General features: G+C 40.5%; 1 protein-coding gene across 1 annotated transcript in view; it reads left to right on the forward strand.

The window, feature by feature from the left end:
* Positions 1-24,411, forward strand: part of TEX26 (testis expressed 26) — a 31,401-nt gene extending 6,990 nt beyond the window's left edge. Inside the window, exons 3-7 of the mRNA XM_058547678.1 lie at positions 3,331-3,496; positions 9,100-9,256; positions 16,840-17,016; positions 18,980-19,141; positions 24,230-24,411. Coding sequence (XP_058403661.1) covers positions 3,331-3,496; positions 9,100-9,256; positions 16,840-17,016; positions 18,980-19,141; positions 24,230-24,303 — 736 coding nt within the window. The 3' untranslated portion in view covers positions 24,304-24,411. The remainder of the gene's footprint in view (positions 1-3,330; positions 3,497-9,099; positions 9,257-16,839; positions 17,017-18,979; positions 19,142-24,229) is intronic.
* Positions 24,412-24,716: the final 305 nt, after the last annotated feature.

Here is a 24,716-nt window from a genome sequence, read left to right on the forward strand (position 1 = left end):
ACCCTAAGTATTGAGTTATTACAATTGTTTTTAGTACACAATTGCTCAAAGCAATAAACACGTTACAAATATTAATAATTACTAAATACAAAAAGTAAATTTTTTGGAACTGCATCTTAATGAGATAAATGGGGCTGTTTTGTTTCCAATGAGTTTATGTATCCAGTTCTGAGTGTATTATTTTTGAAATGAGACCACATTCAGTATCAATTTTTTCTGCTTCTTTTTCTTCTTCTTCTTTTTTTTTGTACAATTTATAGACATAGTGTTGAGAAACCTTGTTCACATAAATAAGCAGACGTGACTGAAAGGAGTTTTAGTGTCTCATTGTCATTTGGTACTCTGAACTCTTTCTGAGTTATATGCCAAAAATCACAAGGTGATTTTTAATGATTGATTGGCTGACAACTTGGTTGGGTACTCCTTCAATTTTATTGAAAGCAAATAATTACATGATTTGTCGTCCAGTTATTGAGCTATTCGCTATCTCATTTTCTGAGAAGTATACTGAAAAGGCACGTCTTAACAAATGACTATTACTACGTCAGTTACTCTTTCACTTGGAGGAAACTTGTTTGATATTATATACTCAAAAATAACTTAAAAAATAGGAACATTAATTTCAATAAATGTTTTCCAATGCAATCTTTTTTTTTTTGATAAAAGGCTTTTACCATCACATACTTTAAATATATTTTTATCAAAATCTTAGAGCTGAAAATTTAACGCATACAATTTATACCGTGTTTACCTACTGGGTAAAATCAGTCCTTGTCAAACCAACAAGCAAAATTAGGTTTACTTCCTGTCAAAATAAAATCTGACTGCACTTCCAGTTCAAATAGATGTTAATATATGTTTTGAGGAATATTATGAAAACTCTTGATAAATTATGGAATGCATATTTTAGAGAAGATTATTAAAAGTAGACAGGGAAGTATAAAAAGATTCAGGTCTAATATGACTAATTATATCTAAGTAATGAAAATAATGCAATGAAATGTGTAGCTAAATGTATAAGTTCTCTGTGAAGTGAGGAGTAGGATTAAAAAAATATGATGTACTGTGGTTAAATATATTCTCATGTGTGTAGAACTCTGGTGCTTAACTTTTGGGAATAACTAAATAATAATCATGTATAATAATCAGAAACAATTTCATTGTTCTCTTTAGACACCAAATAAAGCATTTGCTATGCATTTAATGAAAGAGAAAGTTATATATGAAGAAAATTAATTGGTCTGGCAAGCTGGCATACACATTCATGTGTTGTTAATATTTTACAACATAAAATAAAATGAGGACTAGCTGTATTGGAGTAAATATTTCATAATATGATTGGGCTAAAAAACAAGATTTAAATACCTTATTGAATGATGAATACAAAATCTGACAAAAAATCACGAGATTTTTATGTACCAGTTTTATCCAGTGAATCTTTAAAAATTTGGTAGTTTCAGATAGGATCCCAGTTGTATTTAAAAGAATCAGCATTGCCACCATGTACTGCTTCATCTACTCAGAGATGCTTTGCTTTGCAGCTAATGACATCTCTTAGGGATTAAAAAAAGCTGAGAAGATGCTTACCTTTAAATATGTGGGGGAAAGAGCCATTTTAAGCTTTCTGTATTCTCTGCTCTCCTCTCAGAAGCTTTTCCCTAAAGAGGGGTGAACATTTTATAATTGTTAGGGGATGGAAAACTGGACCTTACTCTCTGCCATGCCACTCTGCATTGTAGCTAAATTCAGAACATCTCCGTACAGGCCATAATGCCCTGGTTATGGCACCACCCTTCCCTCTCTGGAATACACATGAGATGCCCTCGGCAAGTGTGTGGAGTTTGAATTACAAGGCGGCTTCCCCGAAATCACTATGACCAAGTTTCCCTGCACTGGGCACCCCTCTCACGGTTGGAGGCTTACACTCTGAGGTGTGCTGCACCTTAGGAAGATCCTGCGGTGAAGTGGGGAGGGGAGAAAGGGCTGTGGAAAGAAAGGATGAGCAGGTCTGCAGGTTTGTTCTCAGGCAGGTACATGTCAGGAAAGAGTGCATTGAGAAATGGAGATCAGAAAATCTATTCCTTTAAAGTTCTTTGTGCTTTATTCCCTTTGGCAAATCTTCATGTACCTTTGATTGCTTTAGTTTGATTTAGGACTACAGTCCCACCTGACCCTACACATCTGAATGAAAAGTAAAATAGTCCATCATTCAGATGGATCCAGATGTTTGGTTTCTTACAGACATAACCAGCATCTAACCCAGCCCTCTTTTTAAAAAAGCGTCAGTATGAAATATTTTATATCTACACAAAGGAATATACAATGAATCTCCAGGTATCACTCAACTTCAATAATCAACAACAGGTGGATGCTTTTTATGTATACCCTCCACCCAGCCTTCCCACTGAATAATGTTGAAGCAAATTTCAGGCATTATGTATCACTTCAATTCTAACTATTTTTTATTTATCTCTAAAAGATAAAGACTCTTTAAAAATACATAACAATACCATTATCTTACCTGAAAGAAAAATTCCTTAGTATCGAATATGGCCAATCAGCAATGAAGTTTCCCCAGCTGTCTAATAACCAAAAAAAAAAAAAAACACCAGTTGGTTCAAAATTGAATCCAAATAAGTTCTGCCCATTGCATTTGGTTACTATGTCTCTTACTTCCCCTCTTTTTTTTTTTTCTGAGAATTTCTTTGTTGAAGAAACAGTCATTGATCTGATTTCATCCCCATTATGTCATTTAAAATATTCCTCTTTTCATGTATTTCCTGTAATCTGATATTCTAAAGACTTCATCACATTCAGGTATTTTGGCAAAAATATTTAATAGGTGGTGTTGTGTATGTCCATCCAGAGCACATAGTATCTGGTGGTCCCTTTTTTTGAGCTGTGCATGGAAACTGCTGATCATTGCCTCGATGCATTATTTCATCAGGGATTTGCAAACCAGTGCTATCCTAATTCTTTCTTTACTTCTGTAGAGAGAAACTTTTCTTCACAGACTGTTTGGTTACATTGAAGTACTGTTTATATAGGACAGTACTCAGCTCTTTAAACAAATGAATTTAAAAAATCAATGAATTCCAGATTGTTATTCTTTGAATTTCATTTTAGGTCTCCCATACTTTTGCTAAGAGCCATCCTAAGATACAGGATTGTTTCTTTTCAGGGAAATCTGGAAATTAAGTTATTTCTGGCATCACGTCTTAAGCCAGCCAATCTTTAAAAGAATGTAACGAGTAAAATTATTTGACGTGTATTGTTGTGAGATTTGGGTATTTAATCCCTTACTCTAATTTCCACCATCTTTTCTTGTAGTCAAAAAAGTATCAGAAGATTAGGATATACATATTCACTTAGTGATCCTATTCCCAATCAGACACAGTACAATGATGAGTATGTTTGGAAATCATGTTCCGAAGAAGATTTGATCAAAACTGGGACTTCAAGAGGAGTCGGGAGCCACCAATCTCACCCCATGCAAGTAAGATAATATCTGCTTATCTGTTAAACTTAGTACTGTATCAATAATCCATAAGAAGGAGAGTTTGAATATGTGCCAAAGATCCTTCATCATCTACAGTTATGATCTTTCTTAGACTATTTTTTTGCCCATCTTCTCCCATTTATTTCTAACTACCTCTCCCTTATTCCCTAAATTCTTTTAAAGATTTTTAAAACTTGAAGTGAAATTCGCACAGCATAAAATTAACCACTTTAACGTGAAAAATTCACTTCAATTAGTACATTCATAATGTTCTACGACCACCAGCTCTATCTCATTCCCAAATATTTCCAACATCCCAAATGGAAACCCCATATCCATTAAGAAATTACTCCCTGTTTCCCTCTTCCTTAGCCTCTGGCAACTACCAATCTGATTTCTATCTCTGTGGATGACCTATTCTGAATATTTTATATGTGAAATCATACAATGTGTGACCTTTTGTTTCTGGCTTCTTTCCCTTAGCATAATGTTTTCATCCACATTGTAGCATCTATCAGTACTTCATTCCTTTTTATTGTTGAATAATAGTCTATTTTGTGTATATACCACAATTTGTTTATCCATTTACCCATTGATGGACATTCGGGTTGTTTTCACCTTTGCCTATTATGAATAATGCTGCTATGAACAGTCACACACAAGTATTTGTGTTTGATACTATGCATTCTCAAACCACCAGACCTTTTATCATTTTGTTGACTTTTATCTAGAATGCCCTTCTCCTGTATACCAAGGAAACTCATAGATTCTTCAAAGCTCAGCTTAAAGAGAGCCATCTCTGATTTCCTTCTCCTCTGGATGGAAATAACTGACCTCCCTCTATTTTCTTGGCACTGTATACCCTTATCCCATCATAAAAGGCAATACCCAATTGTAGTAAAGGGTTTCATTTCCTTGGACGCCACCTGGAGTGGTGCCACCTGGGATGGAGCCACCTGGATGCATTCAATAGAAAATAAGGTGGTAGAATGGACAGGATTTGATGACTGAAAGACAAGGAAGAGAAAAAAATGAAGGATGATGTTCCTGTTTTTGACTTGGACGGCTGGCTGTATGCTGATGCTGTTTACTAAGCTGAAAGATGGAGAAGGACCAAGTTTGGTGGGGAAGGGCGTGGGGGAAATGTAAGTTCAGTTGAAAACATGTTGGCTGAGAATGTGTTCAACAGGCACTTGGATATACAGACCTAGAACTCATGTGGAAGAGGTGAGCTGTAGGTGGAGACTTGGGGGTCATTAGAACATACACACATACCCCATTTACCTTGGTTCTTCGTGGCACTCCTTTATTATAGTCTACTTACCTCTTAAATATTTTCCTTAAGATTTTAAAATTAATGTAAAATAGTCAGTTACAATATTATATTGTATATGTATACATATATATACATATACACACACAGCATTTATTTTCCCTGTAAGTGTTATTGAAGGCTCCCAGCCAATGAAAGCCAGTGTGGTAGGGTGTCCTATGCACTCTCAGCCAATGAGAGCTAGTGTGGCAGACTGCCCTCTGCACTCTCAACCAATGAGTGCCCCCAGACTGCAGACCCTGCTAGCGCACGAATGCCCTTTGCATCAACCCGAGTTGAGGGTATGCTGCATTGTTTACTCTCCTGAGGCCTTTCTATCTGCCATTTATCTTGTTTTCTGTTAAATAGTTTGACTGTGGCTCAGGGCCTGGACTAGGATGAGAATAGCAAGTCTCCTTCTCTGCTAACAGAGAGGATCTGCCACTAAGGAACAGAGGAGGAGTATAGCCCTGGGAGTTAAAATGCAGACTGGTGGTTTGGGCCTCCTTCGAGGAAAGGGTGGTGGAAGACGAGGGCTGATGTCTGCAGCAGTTGTAATGCATCAAGGTGTGGGCAGCCAGGGGGGAAAACAGGCTGGAGGCAGGTCAGGACTTGACCCATGATCACGAGACCCTCCAGCTGACTCTGTTGGATGGCTCCTTTTGCTGGCAGGGCTTGTGTGTATACGGAGGCAGGTGACACCTTAGAGTAACCACCACTGCCAGGAAGAGCATGTAGATGGTAAAGATATGTGCCTCTGAAGAAGCCCTGGGGAATCCCCAGGTTTGAGGTGCAAGGTGAGGAAAGAGCCTTAAATGGGAACCAAGGAGCAGCCATAGAGGAAAACCTGAAAGATGTACCTTAGATGCTTGGGAAACAGATACAAGAAAGAGAGATCCATCACCAGGTCAAATATCTCTGCTATCTATGGGGTGTCCCACCAGAGGTCACTGGTGAGGGCAATTCCTGCTCAGGGTATTGGAAAAAACCATTTACCTGGGCTTAGCAGTGACTGGGGGTGGGGTGTGTGTGTGTGTGTGTGTGCACGCACACAAACCCTTTAGGCAGTGGATGGTTACATGTACTACCTTTTATTCACTCATTTAAACAGCCAACATTTATTGAGTGGCTACTACATGCCGGGCACTCTTCTGGGTCTGGGGATGTAGCGGTGAACAAAACAGGAAAAAAAAAAAACCCTGTCTTTGTAGAGCTTACGTTTTAGTAGGAGAAGACAGACAATTGATGATAAATATAATGCACAGGCGAACTGTAATGTGCCACAAAAGGTTAGAAAGTGATAGTTCTATGGAAAAAATTGATTGGGGTAAGGGGAATTCAGAATGGAGTGGATGAGGAAAGGGTTTGCAATTTTACCTGTGATGGTTTGGGGAGGTGTCATTTAGATGGTGACATTCAAACTAAGACCTGAAGGCAGCGAGAGAGAAAGCCATGCTGATATCTGGGTTGAGAACTTCTCACCCTTTCGAGGCAAAGCCTTGAGGCAGGAGCATGTCTGACATCTAAGAAATTGCAAGGAAGTCCTGGTGTCTGGAGTGGGATGAGTGAAGAAGAATGTGGGAAGAGGAGAGGACAGAAAAGATAGAGATTGTGGGGGTTGTGAGGGGTGAGGGATAGACGTGTGCTGAGGTGGGGGGAGTAAATCATGTAGGGCCTTGTAGGCCGTTGCAAGAACTCTGACTTTTACTACAAAAGAAATGAGGAGCCGTTGCAGGCTTTTGAGAAGAGGAATAACATGATCATGTTTTAACAGGATCACCCTGGCTGCGAGTAGACTGTAAGAGAGTAACGGTGGAAGCAGAGATACTAGATAGGAGGCTATTGCAGTAATCTAGGAGATAAATGATGATGGCTTTAGTGTTAGACTAGGGTGTTAGCAGTGATTGGAAGAAGTGGTCAGACTCCGAGTATATTTTGTAGGTAAATAAGGTTTCCTGATGCATAGAATGTGGGATGTGAAGCAAAGAGATGGACCAAGGATGACTCCAGGGATTTAGGTCTAAACAGTTGGAAGGATAGAGTGGCCATTAACTGAAATGTGGAATACTCTAGACTTAGGAGGACACTCAAGAGTTCAGCTCTGTGGGCATGTGACGTTTGAGGTGTCTTAAGTAAACTTTCAATAGGAGATCTTAAGAAGCCAGTTGGATATATGGATCTAACTTGAGGGGAGAGGTCTAAGCTGAAGATAAATTTGGGAGTCATCTCATATGGTTGAAATAAAATGAGACTGGATGAGATCAACAAGCTAGAAAATAGAAGAGGTTTGAGGATCAAACCTTGGAGCACTTCATCATTAAGAGGTCAAGGATGGTGGAGCATGGAAGGAGCAGCGAAAGAGACTGAGATGGGGCAGAGTTATGAAGGAGAAAACCCAAGAGTATGTGTTGTACTAGAAAGAAGCCAAGTGAAGAAAGTGAAGTAAGAAGGACTGATCACTGTGTGAAATGCTGCTGGCAGCTCAAGTAAGGGGAGGCTAGAGACTTGGCCATTGGATCCAGTAGAATGGAATTCATTGCTGACCCTAACAAGAGCAGTTTTGGTGGAACTGCAGGGAGGAATGCCTGATTAGAGTGAGGTGGAGGGCTTCCTGGAGAAATGGCTGATTCTAGATCTGGGGCAGGAAATGTACAAGATGAGTCTGGAACATCTTGTCATGCCAGATAGCAAAAAAACTATCAAAAACTACTAGAGTCATGTCAAAATTAAAGAAGTTCCCACTGACCAAAGATAAGATAATTTGAGCTTCAATAAGGACGATATATGCAATGGATTGAAACACATCAAATATGCTTAAATCTGCAAATTCTGTTAAAAAAATTGAGACACTTTCAGAGGATGATAGGAAACCAATTCATTATCTTAAAAACTTATAAACGTAAAAGATCAAGTTTTTTGCCCTGCCTTTTCTGTATGGCAAACCACATGGTAGATAAGGGGAAATGTCTCTGTATAGAGATATTCTAACTAATAAATGAAATTAAAAGGAAGTGATAGAATTGGAATATTACCCCTCTGCATCTATTAATCTAGGCATTGAGCATCAGCAGCTGCTAACATCACATGGAGAGAAACAACTATACATTATATCCTCCTACGGTCTTGCCAGATACCACTTATAGTCTTGTCAACAGGATCTAACCTGAGTTTAAATCAGTCTCTGGATCTAGCTGCCAATTGCAGGAAATACAGGGTACAGAGGAACTTGTTAATTTTCACAATGAGTATGCAATCAACAAAATCCAGACTATGGGAACCTCTACACATCAAATGGCTTGGTTTCTTCAGTAGAGAAATTATAGGAGAAAGAAGGGCGTGGAGAAGGAAAGTAAAGATTAAAAGAGACTTAAAAGACAAATTTGGAACAGTGAGTATATATAACTATTTTAAGGGGATTACAGTGTAAAGGGAAACTGAGAAATATCTTAGTAACTAGAAGGGGAGGTAGGGTGAAGAGAGCTTTTCTTTTTAAGATGGGAGAAATGAAGGATATTGATGGCAATGACATCGTAGAGAGGGAGAAATGGAAGTTGCAAGAGAGAAGTGAAAATTGCTGGGGTGACATGCTGGAGTAGACTAAAGGCAGTGGACTTTGGTGTACTACATGGTGGGGAGGGCCCTGCTAGGAGCACCCAGGCTCCTCTCCCATCACAGCGTGAGTGCAGATGCACTGGCTGGGGATGGTCTAGGGGCTCTAGAAGTTCTCTTCAGATGGCTTCCATCTTCTCAGGGAAATAGGAAGCAAGGTTATGAGAGAGAGGGAAGATGGAAAGAGGTGGTAGAGGCTTTAAGTTTTATAATCATGAAGTCTCTTTGGAGGGGAAGGAGAGAGAAAGCCTGCCCTCCCGTCCTACAGGACGCTGCTGAGGCCTCTGCATGTGACGCAGGGTGTCTCTCGGGACTTGGGGCTCTGAGAGGAAGCAGCGGCTTTCTCTGCTCCTCAGGCATGTGTGGCCAGAGCTAGAACTCACATGCGTCTTCTCTTCTCGTCTTATCTGGAGAGTTCTCGTGGGAGGCACAACTCTTTGGACTTTGCAGTCACATTTTCTTGTCATCAACATGGAAAGTCAAAGAAATGACAAAGGACCCTTGTTACAGCTGGGTAAACTGCTGGCTCCTGTTGACAGGCTTCTGCATACACTGCAACTGCAGAGTGGTCCCTGGGTGTAGAGGACTCAGAAGAGTATGTTCACACAGACATACATATTCTTCATTTCACTGGGTGAACCCATGTGGATTTTCTTGAAAATTGTGTTTGTGTTGATAGGACTCCTTTCTCTGGACACTACCTCAAGGTCGATCAAAAGCATCCGGAAAGAGCTACTTCCCTTGGAAAATCGCTACTTCAATGGAAGAGGTTGGGAAGGCAATATCAGATCAGTTTGTTTCCCATACTAGAAGAGACTTTGTGGACAGAACGGAAGGTAAACGTGTTTATCTTTTCCTTCCCTGGTAATGTGGTGAGCGCAGATATGGTCTCTTCCCTCGAGGAACTCACAGTATAGACACGGCAAAAAGGCAATTTAGCAAACAAAAAGAGTCGAGTATAAAAAGATGCACGTTGTGGGAAATGCAGGGTGCTGTGGCAGCGCACAGTAGGACATCTAGCCTAAACCTGGGGAGGAGGTCAGGAAAGGCCTCCTGGGCCTGAAGGATGAGGACGAAAGAGCCAGGTGAAGATGAAGGGGTCGAGTTCAACGTGCTGTTTCCAAGTCTTCACTACTTGTTTACTATTTTTAAAAATCAGAACTTACTTTTATTAAACAAATGCATGCACGTACTTAAATCAAACAGTTACCTAAAGGCTTATAATGAAATAAGAGCCCTTCCTCAGCCCACCATCTCCACTCCCAGTCCTACTCCCCTGTGGCAATCAATTTCAGTCCTTTCAACTGTTTCTTCTTATGTGAGCCTCCACATTTTAAAGTAATATGCTTGTACTGCTATTGTTGATTGATCAGTTTTAGACGTTATCATTGACTTCCTCTCTGGTGGTTGAGAATTTGGCTATCCTATAACTTTCTCATTCCCCCTCCATCCGTCCTCTCAATATATTTATATTACAAAATTTTGGTTAATTCACTTGCTAGTGTTTATATTATGATTACGATGATATGATATAATATGATTATGTAAACATTTACTGCTGAGCCAGGTGGTATTTTGTGATTAAGTTTCCTTTTGCTTTTTCTTTTCTTTTTCTTTTCCTTTTTAACCAGAGTTAATAATTTACTTTTTTTAGATGCTTAGTTTTCTGTCTGCCTGTGACTAATTTTTTCCAAATACTTTGTCACACACTTACCAAGGTTTTTTCCAAATACAGTTTCAAACATTCTATCAGTCTGAGTATTTTCCTGGAGATCTTCTTTCTGACACCCTCCATCATTCTCCTCTAATCTAGACTGTTGCTCTATAGCTTTGCTGCCCAATCATGTCCTGAGACTTCCTTTTTCATCATTCTTGGCATTTCTTTGGCCTCTGCCTGCACTGGATCTCATTTCCTGGGTCCACATCTTCCTCTTTCTTGTTCCTCCTCCCTCATTTTGCTGAAGCACATCTTCCAGTAGCTTTTTAAGAAAGGGTGCATGGGAGGAACTTTTCTGAGTGTGCTCTTCCCAATCTGGAAGTGTCCTTTATTCTTCCTTACACTTGTTTGATAGTTTGGCTGGATATACAATTCTAGGATGATAATCATCTTCCCTCAGAATGCATTCCTCCAAATGACTTCTAGCATCCAGGATTTCTTTGTAGAAGACTGATGCCATTTTAATTCCCGATTCTTTTGTATTTTTTTTTTCCCTAGAAACTTTTAAGATCTTCTCTTTACTGGTGATGCTGTGAAATTTAACAATTGTATGCATTAGTGAAAATCTTGAGTCATTAATTATATTGGACAATCAGGGGCCCCTTCAATCTAGAGACTGATGTCCTTCAATTCTGGGAACTGTTTCCTGCATAGTCTTTTCCTGTTTTTCTCCCTTCTCTTTTCTCTCTTCTCTTCTGGGACTCCTGTTAGTTGGATTGATCCTCCAATTTTCTTAACTTTTCTCTGCTAGTATCTTTCTCTTTGTATTTTTTTCTGTTTATTTGAAAAATTCTTTACTTTTTAGTCCAACTCTTCTATTGAATTTTAATTTTAGCTGTCATATTTTTAATTTCCAAGCTCTCTTCCTTCTTCTCTCTGATTATTTTTTTAAAATAGCATTCTGTTCTTGTTTTATAGATGCGGTAATTCTCTTATAAATTTTAGGATATTTACATTATACTTAGTTTTCAGTGTTTTTATCTGTTTTTCGTGTCATCTCTGTTTTCTCTGAGTGACTTAATGGTTTAACAAAAATTTGGTTTTATGTTCACATAAGGGGAGCAGAGGCAGATTAACTATGAAGGTAATAAAACTTAAATCTCACTTCCATGGGCTCTTCTTTTTCTTAAAGTGGATGTGTCCAAAATATTAAGCTCTAGGGTCTACAAAACCTACAAATGAAGTACTCAAATCTGATTGGAAACTACAAACAGAGATGGGGCTTGTTAGCTGGCACTTGACTTCGGTGATTAGGTGATGAGCTCTCTTTTTGTTTGGAAACTCCCAAATGCCAGTATTTGTAGATCAGTTTTTCTAGAGAGGTAAACACTTGACTGTTGGCATTCTGAGAGCAGGACTGGGGAAGGCACTGAGATCTTCCTGCTTGCTGTGCAGACTCTCACTGAACCCCTCTTTTTTCCAGTCCAGCATCTTACTACACCCACTTCCTACTGTTCCTGGTGTCCCAGATTCCAGAGCTTCTTTGGTTCAGTTTTGTGTTGAATAAACCTCTGGTTAGAAAGGGATAGTCACATGACTGTGTGAGGTTAAGTAGGTGATCCAGGGAACTTGAACCACTCTGTATCCAAGCTTTCACCCAGGCCTCTTGTTTTCAGCCCTGAGCCTCACTACCTGCCTTCCACTGTACCTGTCACCTCTGAGTGTGAGCCCGTTAGAATTCTACAGTGTGGATTAGCTCACTTCTTTGTTATGCCCTTCTGTAGTCACTTAGTTTCAACTTCCTCTATGGACTTTGCTAATTCAGTTGTCATCTCTCCATTTGGTTTCCATCTTCCAAAAATGTGTTAACCTCTCTAATCTACTATCATTCTGATGAAGTTTGGGGAGGGAGGAGTCATAAATACACGGATACAATCCACTGGGTTTCATGGGAAGCACTGCTCACCCTTTTAGTTTTCAACCCCTTCCAATTTGATCTCTGCCCCCATCCTGTCATTGAAACTGCTCTTGTCAAGGTCCCCAGTGACCTTCAATGGATGTTTTCCATCTGCATCTTACTCAACCTTCTAGCAGCATTAAATGTTGTTGGCTGCTTGCTCTTTCTTGAAACTCTCTTCCCTTTGAGCCTCTGTGATACCACACTCTCCTGGTTTTCCCTACTTCTTTGGCTCCTTCTTTCTCCTTCTTTTTTCTGTATGACCTCTAACTATTAGAGTTCATTAGAGTTCACAATTCCTTAAAAAGCAACTATCCTGAGGACTTCCACATTTGTATCTTTTCCCCAGACCTCTCCTCAGACTCCTAGTTTCATATATCTGGGGACTGAGAAGTCTCATGGGGGTTCCAAGTCATCACCTTCTCCTTCCCCTGGCAGCTGATCTTCCTACATTATCTATAAGTCCCTTCAATTCCGTTGCTACATGGCAGCTAGATAATATTTCACGCATCTAAACTGGATCATATTATTCTATTGCTTCCTTTCACTGACTTTCCATTGCACTTCAAATAAATCTTAATTCCACTTCCTTCTCTTGGTCCATAAGGTCCTGCAAAGTTGGCCTGGCCCTTGCTTAGCTTCTCACCATTCCTCCTTGCTCCATCCCCCTCATTCACTAGGCTCAGCCACATGAGCCTCTTTTCAATTCCTCTGAGATGCCAACTTCTTTCCCACCTTCAGCCAGAGTGCAGGCTGTCTCCTTTGCCTGAAATGCTCTTCCCTCAGCTCTTTCTGTGGTTTCAGTTTGTCATTCTGTAGACTCCAGCTTACATGCCACCTTGCCTGTGAGACCTTCCTTACTATTTTATCTGAAGAGGCGTGCCACCACCCCATTTGCTTTCTTCTAGCACTTTGCATTTTGCAGTCATTTGTTTACTGATGCTGGCTTTTTGTTCTTTTTGTTTTACTCTTTCCTCCACTATTCAGTAAGCTCCCCAAAGGCCTTTATTCACTCAGGATCTAGTGCCATATAGATGGTCTAGTCCTGGTATATTGGAGCGCTCTGTAAATATTCGCTGAATGATGGAAAGAATATATGTGAAGTACACTTTTTGAAGCTAGATAGGAATGGAATCAAAAGACCTCCATACTTGCAGATAAACATTAAGGGTCATGGAAAAACATTTGAAATGTCAGCATTCTTAAAAGATGCCTGTGAGCTTCCCATCAAAGTTGTCCTTTCAGCATGCGCAAATTACCATTTCCCCACGCGTAGATAAATACCCAGGACCTGTCAAGACATCCTCCTAAATCTCTTACCTCCATCTGCTTCCCTCCCTCCCCATAGCCACCGCCTTCCTGCAGGCTACCAATGTCTCTCCCTTGGATGACCTCTAATTCAACTCCCTTTTCCAGTTTTGTCCCCTCTAATCCACTGTCCATACTATAGACATCGTGAGTTTCCGGATGTGCAAATAGACGTCACCTTCTAGCTTAAAACCCTTCATTGACTGCCCACTGTCCTCAGGATAAAAGCTAAATGCCTTGACATGAGTCCTGTATAATGTGGTCCTTGCTCACCATTCCAGCATTCTCCCTTGCTAGCCCCCACACTATGAGACTGACTGTCTTCTGTCTTCCAGACTCACTGTGCCCCCTACAGCCTCATGCCCTTCACACACACTGCTTCTCCTTGGGGAACATCTCTCCCTTCCTTCTTCTAGCCTATGTCTGTCCATAAGTGAAGTCTAAATGTAAAGTTCATTTCTTTCCCTGAAGTCTTCTCTGATCCCCCAAGTTTAGGTTGGTGGCCTCTCCCATATGTTTTTATAGATCATCTTCTTACCTCTTTTGCAGCATTTATCACATAATATTGTACTTACCTTTTTTTTCTATCTGTTTCTCTAACACTTTATGCTTCTGAAGCACAGGGACCATGTCTTACCTTTGTATCCTCATTATTAAATTAAAGCGAACGAATGAGAAGCACTAAATGGTGCTTGTTTTCACATTCAGGCTTGGAGAGCTTGGCTTTGATGAATTAGAACAGCAGATAAAGACAGCAGAACTAGTTCTTCCTTGGCTATAGATTATGTGTCAATGGTCCTGGAGGTTTTGAATAGTCCTTGCTATAGATTTACTTTTGGATTGGGCCTTTCTGCAGATGCCATACCTAATCTTAAATGGATCAGTTTCTCTCTTTGGGCTGTTACTACTCTAGTATAGATATCATCACCATTATCTAATGGAAGAGAAACCAGTGGGAGCTGAGCTCCCAAGGAGCAGGAATGGCTCCCTGGGAGGAGTCCAGGCTTTGGAGGTGTGGTTAGCGTCGGGTCAGGTTAGCTCTGGGTCGTGGTTATCTTGTCTGTCCATACGTCAGTACCACTATGTGGACTTCAGGTGGTGGTTGGGTCCCTTTGTATCAGGAACTTCTCTTTTTAGTCATGCCAAAGGAACTCATTAACATGACAACATGTTATAAAAACAATGAAAGCGTTAGTTGAGAAGAACCAAGAACTAAGAGTTACTTTAAGCATATATCACACAGGCAGTCACTAGAGCGTGGTTCAGATTAGTTGCTAATCCTTAACAATTATGTTTCTAAGTTTTTTCTTCTGTTCACTCATTAATTTAGTAAATATTTAATAAAGTCTATTACTATGATAAGTACTAAGGATCAATGTAGAATAAGACTTAATTTTTATCTTCAAAGGAACTCAGAGTAAGTCTAAGCCCTAATTTTTGTCTTTTCTGGGTCTTCATCTCCAGTTGCTCCACTTCTGTGCTGGTCCATCCTGTTGCGCGTGGACCAGGCCCTCAAGACCCTTCACAGCCTGGTTCCTAACTTATTTCTCCTGCTTCACCCGCAGCTACTCCTCCTTGCCCTGTGTACCTCACACTCCTGCCAGCCAGTCTACGTTTCACGGACACACTATGCACCCTTTGCTTCAGTGTTGACCCACTGTCAAAGCACGCCCTTTGCTGTGTCTGCCTTTTAATTCTTGTCTTCCTTCTCTTCCTCTAGCAGAGCTCATCACACTCTGTCTGGGCTTCCATAGCACCTTATTTAAAGCTCTGAATCAGTGGTTGTTAAGCACATGGGAAGCTCGTTCACAATATAAGTGCTTGAATTCCATGTCTAGAGCTTCTCCGTGTCTGGGATGAGGTTCAGCAGGCATATTTTTGGAAAAAAACATCCCAGGTAATTCTGATGTATTATCTCCATGTGAGAACCACAGTTCCAAGTGTTATAGTTGCAAGATATCACATTCCATGTATGTTTGTCCTGTATGTATCTTTCTAATCACATTAGTTTGAGGCTGCCTTAAGGTAGGAGCCATGACTTAATTATCTTTAACATTGGCACAGAACACATACAGGAACTGAAAACGTTCTCTTTTGAGCGGTAGCTCTAAGGGAGAGGATAGGCATATGATCAAGCATTTCAACAGGAATTTGTTTTTCTCCTATAAAGCTATTGGTAATGTACAAAAACCAAGTTATAGATGGTGTTTACTAGGAACAACACTAGATGAGTTTCCAAAATGTCTTAAGCGATGTCCTGAATTTGAGCCCTAGTGTTTCCTCCTCTCTTACCTTGTCTTCTCTTCCAGCTGTTTATGAGGTCATTATGAAGGCCATTGAGTACCCACATCCTCTCTTCCTGAGTCATCTAAATTAAGAGGCAGCTTGTAGTGAACCTTCTCCCCCTGTGCTGATCTAGACCGAGATCATTTTTTAAAATCAATACTAAAACGCTCTTGGGTGCCAGTAGATGACATCACATATTGTTTGATATACAATATACATTTGAATTTATTTTGTAAAAACCTATTGAAAAACTAATTTGGAACAAGAACTGAGTTTAGTATCAATAGTAGTTGGCACTGTTTGGAAATGTGCCATGAAATCCATGTTTTTAACATCTTTGTCCTGAATAAAGTTGGTGTTGTATGATATGCCTCTGAACCAACACTTTGTAGCGAGAATTAGTGGTGAACTCATTCTAAGTGAGATGGCTGTGACCCTCTCCTCTGTGACCCAGTAGTGCTTGTGGAACCTGGTGTTTAGTCAGTGCTTCATTGATATTAATGATTATATATTTAATGAATATTTGTTAGCAGACTTATTTCAAAGAAATAATAGTGCTATTGTCCACTAATGACAATGTTACTTAACTCTCCATCATTAAGGGATAAGCTTCGAGTGGTTCTTTTCCAGATAATGGAGATGACATGCACTGCCCCATCTATGGCTGTCAGATTTAGCAAATAAAAATATAGGATGCCTAGTTAAATTTGGATAATGATTTACAGTGTATTATATTAGGTAAATAACGAGTACTTATACATACTTACACTAAAAAGTTATCCATTGTTTATCTTAAATTCAGAATTATCTGGTGTCCTATGTTTTATATGGCAACCCTAGCCCTATCTAAGATCTCTCACTCTGCCACCGACCCCTGCCCCGGGGACTAGGCAGCCTACTGGAGTGAGGAATGCCTCTGTGTCCCCCAAGCAGAACAAAAGAGCTCTCCTTATTGACAAACAAGATATTCATTAGAAACTACTGCTAATCATTTTAGCATATACTTCCTATGCCTGATAAAGCAGAAAATTATTTCTTGCTTGAAATATCCATAAAAAATACATTGGCCATTCCTCTAATACAAGAAGAGAGGGTTTTAGTGTAATAAATTGGAAGCTACTGCCGGAAGCAAAATAGAATAAAAATAGGATGCTATTTAGAAATAGTTTATAAGGAATAATTATTGCCTTCTGTTTGTACCCTGACCCCAGCTCCAAAGATTGAGCAAAGTTCTCAGATGTCTCTGAAATGGAAGAAGTTACTTTCCCAACCTGCAGACACTGAATTTCGACGGAATTACCAAGTTCCAGCTAAAATTCCTGAGTTTCAGGATTTTAGTTTCAAATATGGATGCTACTCAAGCCTACCAATTGCTTCTCAGGGTCTAGGTAAGTACCTCTGCAGCTTTTAAAACAACTTCATAGATCTTGTCCTTGCTCCAAGATTCCTCAACGCGTAGGGCCCTGGCAGGCGATCTTGGTAACAGTCATGGAGAATGCCAGTGATCCCTGTATGGAATTGAAATTATGCCTCTGTGGTGCTCAGCCTCAAACCCAGGGAGAGAGTAAGCCTCAGAAGAGAACTGACTGCTGATGCCGTGAAACGAGTGCATTATGTGCCTGGAAGGGGCAGTCATTGGGATTGGGGGACACCTCCCCATTATAAAATCAAAGGAAGGATTTAGTTGCTATAAGATGACCGGAAGAGAGGTTAGTGGGAATCAAATTACACTTGTCAGTTATCCACTGGAAGATTATCCACAAGGCACAGCCTTCAAGCATCTTCAGGTTTAGCACCCACTCTATTTGAGTGTTCTTTTAGGATCCTGATTCCTATTGTTTTCAACAGAAAAGTTTTTAAAAGTTCCATGACCGAGCCACTTCCAAGCTACTGGTTAAGAAGATAATTTGGAGTCAGTCTGAGATAGCGATTTCTTCCTGGCATGGAGTTGGGATCAAGTAGTACTTTAGACAAAAATCACAGAATAGAAGCTTAGCATCTTGGGGTTACAAGGTAGCCTAGAAGTTACCTAGTCTAGACCCCAGGTCATGTATAAGACTTGGAGTGTCTATCCCATCCTAGCCAAGGGGTGATATCGTCCCTGCTCAAACCCCTCAGTGTAGTGCCTCATCCACCAAGGCAGCTCCTTCATTCTTAGAAAGTTCTCAACAGGGGCTGGCCCGGAGGCGCAAGCGGTTAAGTGCGCGCACTCCGCTCCGGCGGCCCAGGGTTTGCCGGTTCGGATCCTGGGCGCACACCGATGCACCGCTTGTCAAGCCATGCTGTGGCGGCGTCCCATATAAAGTGGAGGAAGCTAGGCATGGATGTTAGCCCAGGGCCAGTCTTCCTCAGCAAAAAAAGAGGAGGATTGGCAGGTGTTAGCTCAGGGCTGATCTCACAAAACAAAACAAAACAAAGAAATTTCTCAACAGCTAGAATCTTCCTTGCTAAACTTCTAGCCATTGGTTCTACTTCTTCCCAGAGTGGTTAACTAGTATAAATCTATTATTCTATGAAAACCTTGTTATATGCCTTCTAAGTCTTCTCTCCACTTAATGCATTTCCAGACCCTACAAACGGTCTTCTCCGGATGTAGCATCAAGTTCCTTCACCTCCATCAGGCCAATGGTCCCTTTAAATGGGGCACCTGGAATTGAAAAATGTATTTAAGATGTCCTTAAGGTTTACAAAGATTGGGCAAGTTGTAGAAATTAGGTTCTCACGTCATGTCATCATTGTTTTTTCTTTTCATGATAATTCCATGACTATCAGAACCCACATTAAAATGAACAACATTCAGAATCAAATGTAAGTGATTGTGATTTTGCCTGCACCTCATGTCTCCATTAGTCTGAATGGACAATGAGTGCTGACTGTAGATTTCATCGTTCTTCCAAACTGCTCATCCTAAGATGGCTAAGCCCCCGAGGGAGGCCTCTTAGTGTGTTAGTCCAAGTCTGCACAGGAGATTGCATGCAGGGGAAAGAAGCTGCTATGAAAACATTTGTTTATTAAGCAGGTTTGAATGCTACCATCCTAACATGCTGACCTGTAGAAGGGTTGACTTCAGGGAGAAATTCTTTTCTGAAAATGGCGGTCAAACTCAACCTTCTGGCCTTCATCTCCAACCACTCCCACTCCAGCAGCAATAGTCCTGAGTCCCAGCAGATCTGCACAGCCCGGGTCCCAGGAGGAGTCATTCTACAGTGCCTCGCTTTCCAGTACCACTTAGGTTGCTGACTAAGCTCCAGGTTGGGCTCAGGACTGTCAGAGGCATGTTCAACAAATAAGGGCAGGAATTCTTTGCTCAGTGACAGCCTCTGTTTCTTTCCCTCCCTTGCGTTCCCCTAGTCCCTTCGGTGCTGTACAGCCACATGAGGAATCAAGAGCGCACAAAGAAGCAGACGACGTACCAAAGTGACTATGGGAAAGACTACCTGGATTTCTTAACGATTTTAAACTCGTTTACTCCGGCTCAAATCACAGAGTACCTTCAGAGTGTTTCCTACAAAGGTAAGATGAGGTCTTGAGTTACTGTTTAATGAATTTACAGATCATAATACATTGCTTTATGCCAAATAGAAATTGTTCCAACTTCTAGCCAGTGAGGTTAAAGGTTCACAAAAAGAAAACTATTGCCTCAAATATGCCACAGTCTTTTGCAAACTTCAACCCATTGAAAATAAATTTTTCTTAAAAGAGGCCCCAAGTGGCTATATCTTCACTTATTAAAAAGGAATCATATAGCTTTTCACTCATTTCTGATCTCACTTTGCCTGTGGTTGAATTGCTCCAAGATGACTTCGTTTTTCTTAAGGTTAGCTGATTTCTCCAGTGGGTGTTTGCACTATCTCATAGTTTGGTTTATTTTGGGTATCTTTATTTCCTGTTTGGTAGAGCTTTTTTGTGACAGGCTTTCTAGGGTAAAAGAGAATCTTCATGTATCACATCTTCAAAGAGGGCAAATTCCTTTCCCAGGACAGTGTTGGTTCATGCCACAGAGCAGAGACTTATCCCAGTTCAGGGCCTAATGACTGGAATCTGTTTGGGAGGCTCTTGGGGACAACCGGTCAGTCTGAGCGTGTGTAAGTGTCAACTCAGGGAATAAGAGTTGGAGGAGAAGAAACTAAACTCTTCCAACAGCTGCCCCTCAGCACCCAGTGCTAGTGATCACACACTTTGTTACTACTCGTTTTTGAGCACGTGCTCCAATGCAGATGTACATATTTATGTAAAGTGTATTCATATACCACTACACTAATGTATTATGTGTGTTATAAAGCATACAGAATGTTAAAGGAGGAAGTAGAAAGTAAATATAGTAGAGGTTCTAGTATTTCTTCCTTCACTCAGTGGACCATCTTCTGCACCCCACTCTGAGCTCTAGGCTATGTGGGGGTCACTGACTCATTTTGTGCCCCATGGTCAGGCTTAAGCTGAGGTCTTCCACCAGCTACTCAGTAACCCTCCAACTGCTCCCTGCATCCTACCTCTCTAGGGTCCTCAATCTCTGTGCTCTGCCTGTTCCCAGCCACAATCAGAAGAGCTTGCTCCTCTGAAATCCTCGTTGAAACCCTTTTATTCTGGGATCTCCTGCCCCACACAAGACTGAAACCCTACTTTAGACAAGACTGAAAAGAGTGTGTGCTTGTGTGTGTGTGTGTGTGTGTGTGTGTTGGGGGGAAAGAGGGTATTTCCCAGTCTCACAGACTGGGGGCTGATGGCCCAAAGGCCCTTACAAGAGCTCGAATGTTGAGTTGCAAGGAAGTACAAGGAGCAGATGTTTTGCCTCACTCTCAGGCAGAAGCAGAAGTCTGCGTTTTCCATTGGGAGCCTCATTCCTCTCAACAGAAGCTTCCAGGCTGGTTTGACACTTCAGAAGGAAACCAAGAGCTCCTCGAGGGCTTCTGGTCAGACCTTCCCAGGAGGCAGGGCGGAAGCTAGACAGCAAGCTCAGGCCTGCTTTCCTTTCCTTTCCCCAGCTTTGGGTCCTATGTATAAAACCATCATCTGCATTTGTAAGGTGCCCTTTTCACCTTTAGAAGCCACATCTGTTTGACCCTATAAAAGGAGTATTTCTGTCTTCCCAAAGCAGATGCTCCCCTCCGCCCAGGGACTCTCAGTACGGAGGGAGCCATCCCTTTCCTGCATACATGTAAACCAGGGTGGCTGCTGGGCACCTCTGTCTCTTGTCTGTGTGTCATTTGCAATCCGAGCCTTAGCAGTGCCCCCTAACGATGAACTAAGGACTCCTCAGAGTGCTCTGGCAGCCTCTGCTCAACTCAGATCTGCTTTCTCCAAGATTCCTAGGGTAAGCTGATCCTTCACGTGGACACTGTCCACCCAGTTGGACTTCTCTTGCCTGACAGGTGAGACATGATCTATTAACTGACAAAGTAGTTTTAGGCCAATCTAGGCTTTGGTTTCTTCTTAGCTCCCCTGCTTTCTTGGTGCCCTCAGGGCAGCACTGGGGGCAGGGTGCTCTCTCCCCAGAGCCTTGCCATTTTGCATTGACTTGGGCGTATATAGGATCTGCTTCCAGTGAGGGTTAGTTTCTCTTTCTCAGCTTTGCTTTAGAATGACCTACTCATCGATGCCAGCTATGCTAGAGGCTGACAAGCTAATAGGAGGTTCCCTTTGAATTCTTACGCCCCAAACCTCTTGTCATTTTCCAGTGTTGGGGATGATGCTAATGCCTTTCAGCTGACAAATATCTCAGCAGAGCTCATGTGCGGTAGGGCTGATCGAGTATGTGAGAGAATAGAAAACCTGGCAGATATGTTACGCTGAATTATCACCTCAGTTTAAATTATTTTACTGGATTATCTATCCCTCTTAGACAGTAAGTATAGGAGCCCAGAACAGGTACATTTTGAAAGAGAGAGGGAACGGAGAAGCAGCAGCATGATGGCCTAAGTTGGGGGCTGGGGAGATGGTGGAGTGAGGTAGGAGGGAGAAAACCCCAGGACGTCACATTAGATTGGGGAAGAAGAGAGGGGGAGCAGCTGAAGGCGAACCTTTTGTTTCCAACAACTCTGCGTGTCACTATGTGGTGTTAAGTTTCTGTGTTTATAACTTGAGGAAATTGGACTAGATGTCTTTAGTGGTCATTTTGTTTTGAAAATTGTTTTAATCTCTGAGTGATTCAGACTACCCAACAGCTTACCCTTTGGGCCTCTGTTATCTATTGGTAAAGACTGTCTTCTCCCGCTTATTCCCCCCTTGAAAGACAAAATGGTCTGAAATCTGGTTTTCAGAGTTTTGCAGCTGTTACTTCCTCCCCATCTCTTCCTCCAGTTAAAACTCCAGGAATATGGCTATCCAAAGGGGGTTTCCTTCTGGAGTGTGAGCCAATATTGTTAAGCATACATTTTTTCACTCATTCAATGAACTTCATTGATTGAATACCTACAATGCTCACTTGATACAAAGATAAATAAACCACAAATACTTTTTCTCAGGGAATTCGTTGTTGGGTGTGGGAGACAGATGCATAGTTATAATGTCATAAGCTCTGTAATCTAAGTAGTCTTTGGGTATATTAGAAGCCTGTAAGGGGTACTCTCAAAGCTGTGGGTTGACACAGAGTTAGGGAAGGCTGCTCAGAGGAGGCATCCTTGAAGTGTCACGGATGAATCAGCATGAGAAGGAGAAGCAGGACCAATCCTAAGAACCAGGAACAGCGTAAACAAGATCACAGGGCGTGAATCTGCATCTGTACTTAGTAAATATGGGGAACATTTGAAGTACAGCTGGTAGCCTTTGTAACCAGTTATTTAAGCTGACCCTAAATTTGACACAATCTCATCTTTTTTATTAATTCACGCCAAACTTGATTTATCTTATATGCTTATCTTTGGTATCAAAAAGATTTTTTATTTTTTGCTTATTTAAAATTAACTCTTTGGTATAAGATTTAAAATAGAGACATTTTAGGCTTAAAATGAAAGGACTGAAAATAGCAAATGTTGACAATATGGAGCAATACATTGTTGGTAGGAGTATCAAATAGTACACTCAGTTTAGAGACAGATCTGGCAGTTTCTCATAAAGTTACACATATATCTACTCCATGACCCAGAAATAGCACTTCTGGGTATTTACTCCAGAGGCAAGAAAACACGTCCACACAAGGACTTGTGCAAGAATGTTTATAATCCCTTCATTCTTAATAGTCGCACACTGGATACAACCCAAATCTCTATCACAGGAGAATGAGTAAACAAACTGTGGTATATTCACAAAATGGAATACTACTAGAAAATAAAAAAGAACGAATTATTGATGTGTTCAACAAAATGTATGAACCTCAAAAACACTATTCTGACCAAAAGAAGCCAAGCACAAAATAATACATTTTGTATGATTTCGTTTATTCGAAGGTCTACAACAGGTAAAACTTATCTACGATGAAGGAAATCAAAGCAGTGTCTGTCTTGGTGTAGAAGGTATTGACCATGAAGGAGCATGATGGGTCTTTCTGGGTGGTGAAAATGATCCATATCATTATATGAATGTGAGTTACATGTATGCAAGGGTCAACCCATCGAACTGTACATGGAAGATCAGTGCATTCCACTTTATGAAAAATATACCTCAACTGAAAAATGCTGAGGTCAAAAAAGATATGGAGTAGGGTAGGGATGGTTCAAAATTAAATATGAGATCACATAAACAAATAAATGCAAATATCATTGGAGAGTAAACAAGGAACACACACACACACACACTCACCTGATCTATAGACCTGAGCTGGCACGTGTAACATTGAGCGTGACAACATGGACATTGAACGTGATAACATGTTATCACTTGCATTCTTCCTCTCTTTTGGTTTTGGCTGCACAGATGACTATTGCTAGTAGTGAGCAAAGTTTTACAGCTCCACTCTGTACCATTAAAAAAATACGTAATTAGGATTAGGGAACCATAGATATTCAAAACCAGACAGACTCCTTCATTTTCCAGGTGAGGAAATGGAGGCCAGAGAGTTGAAGGGCCTTCTCATGTTCAGTCATCACTCAAAGATAGCAAAGTATACTAACATTGATGAGCAGAAAAACAGTCCTGGCTTCAATGAAACTTTTGGAACAGCAGTCTCTATTGTTTGTTTATCGTCACTATTTATTACTGTGTACCCAGTAATAAAAGGATAAGGCTATACTATTTATTGAGTGTCTTTTAGGACCAGGCACCATCCAGGTGCTTCACACATAGCATTCCTAATCCATTCCAACAACTGTGCAAGGTAAGTACTATACCTGTATTCAAAGACAAGGAAATGGAGAAATGGAGAGGTCAAACGACTTGTTAATACTTGCAGCGCAGAACTGAAACTTTAGTCTGTTTCATTCCAAAACCCATACTCTTTCTGGGAAGACTTGCTGATCCTTTGAATATAAAATCTGCTCTTTTTAATCAATAATTACACAATTGTGCCTTTCTAGCTCTTAGACATAATTCTCTTAGATTATTTTAGTCTCATCAAATATTTATTTAGAGTACTGTTATCAGATATTTGCCTCCTTCCTAGAATTTCTCTATTTAGCACTTAAATAGTTAAATGGAAATTTTCTTCCTGTTTTTCTTTATAATTTTCAGACAGACAAATTCTTGATCGCTTTATTCGCTCTCACTGTGACATTGACAAAGGGATGAATGAAAAAGGAAAATAGTTCAAATGAAGGAAATCTGAAAATCAATGGAAGCACTAGGGCCTACTGGGTAATTTTCTTGGTAATTAAGGAAAAATAAGATCCAACTTTTCCAAATATGATACTCATGACTTGGTGTAATTTTGTTTTATTTTTAAACAATAAAATCATTTAAGGCTATAAATTTGCCCTCCCCAACATACCTTTAACTGTATCCAATAGTGCCCAATGATATGAAGTATCCAATGATATAATGTGTTTTCCTATTCTCTTTTTGATACTTAATTCGTGGTTTCGATTTTGTTTTCCTCTTTGAACTAGGAATTATGTGGAAGAGGTTTCTTAATTCTCCAGTAATTAGAGGACTTTAAAAATCCTTTTATTGTTGATTTCCTGTAAGAAAGTACAAAAAAAATATCTATTTTGGGAAATTT

This window comes from Diceros bicornis, chromosome 9 (assembly GCF_020826845.1).
Source record: "Diceros bicornis minor isolate mBicDic1 chromosome 9, mDicBic1.mat.cur, whole genome shotgun sequence".
Taxonomy (NCBI): Eukaryota; Metazoa; Chordata; class Mammalia; order Perissodactyla; family Rhinocerotidae; genus Diceros; species Diceros bicornis.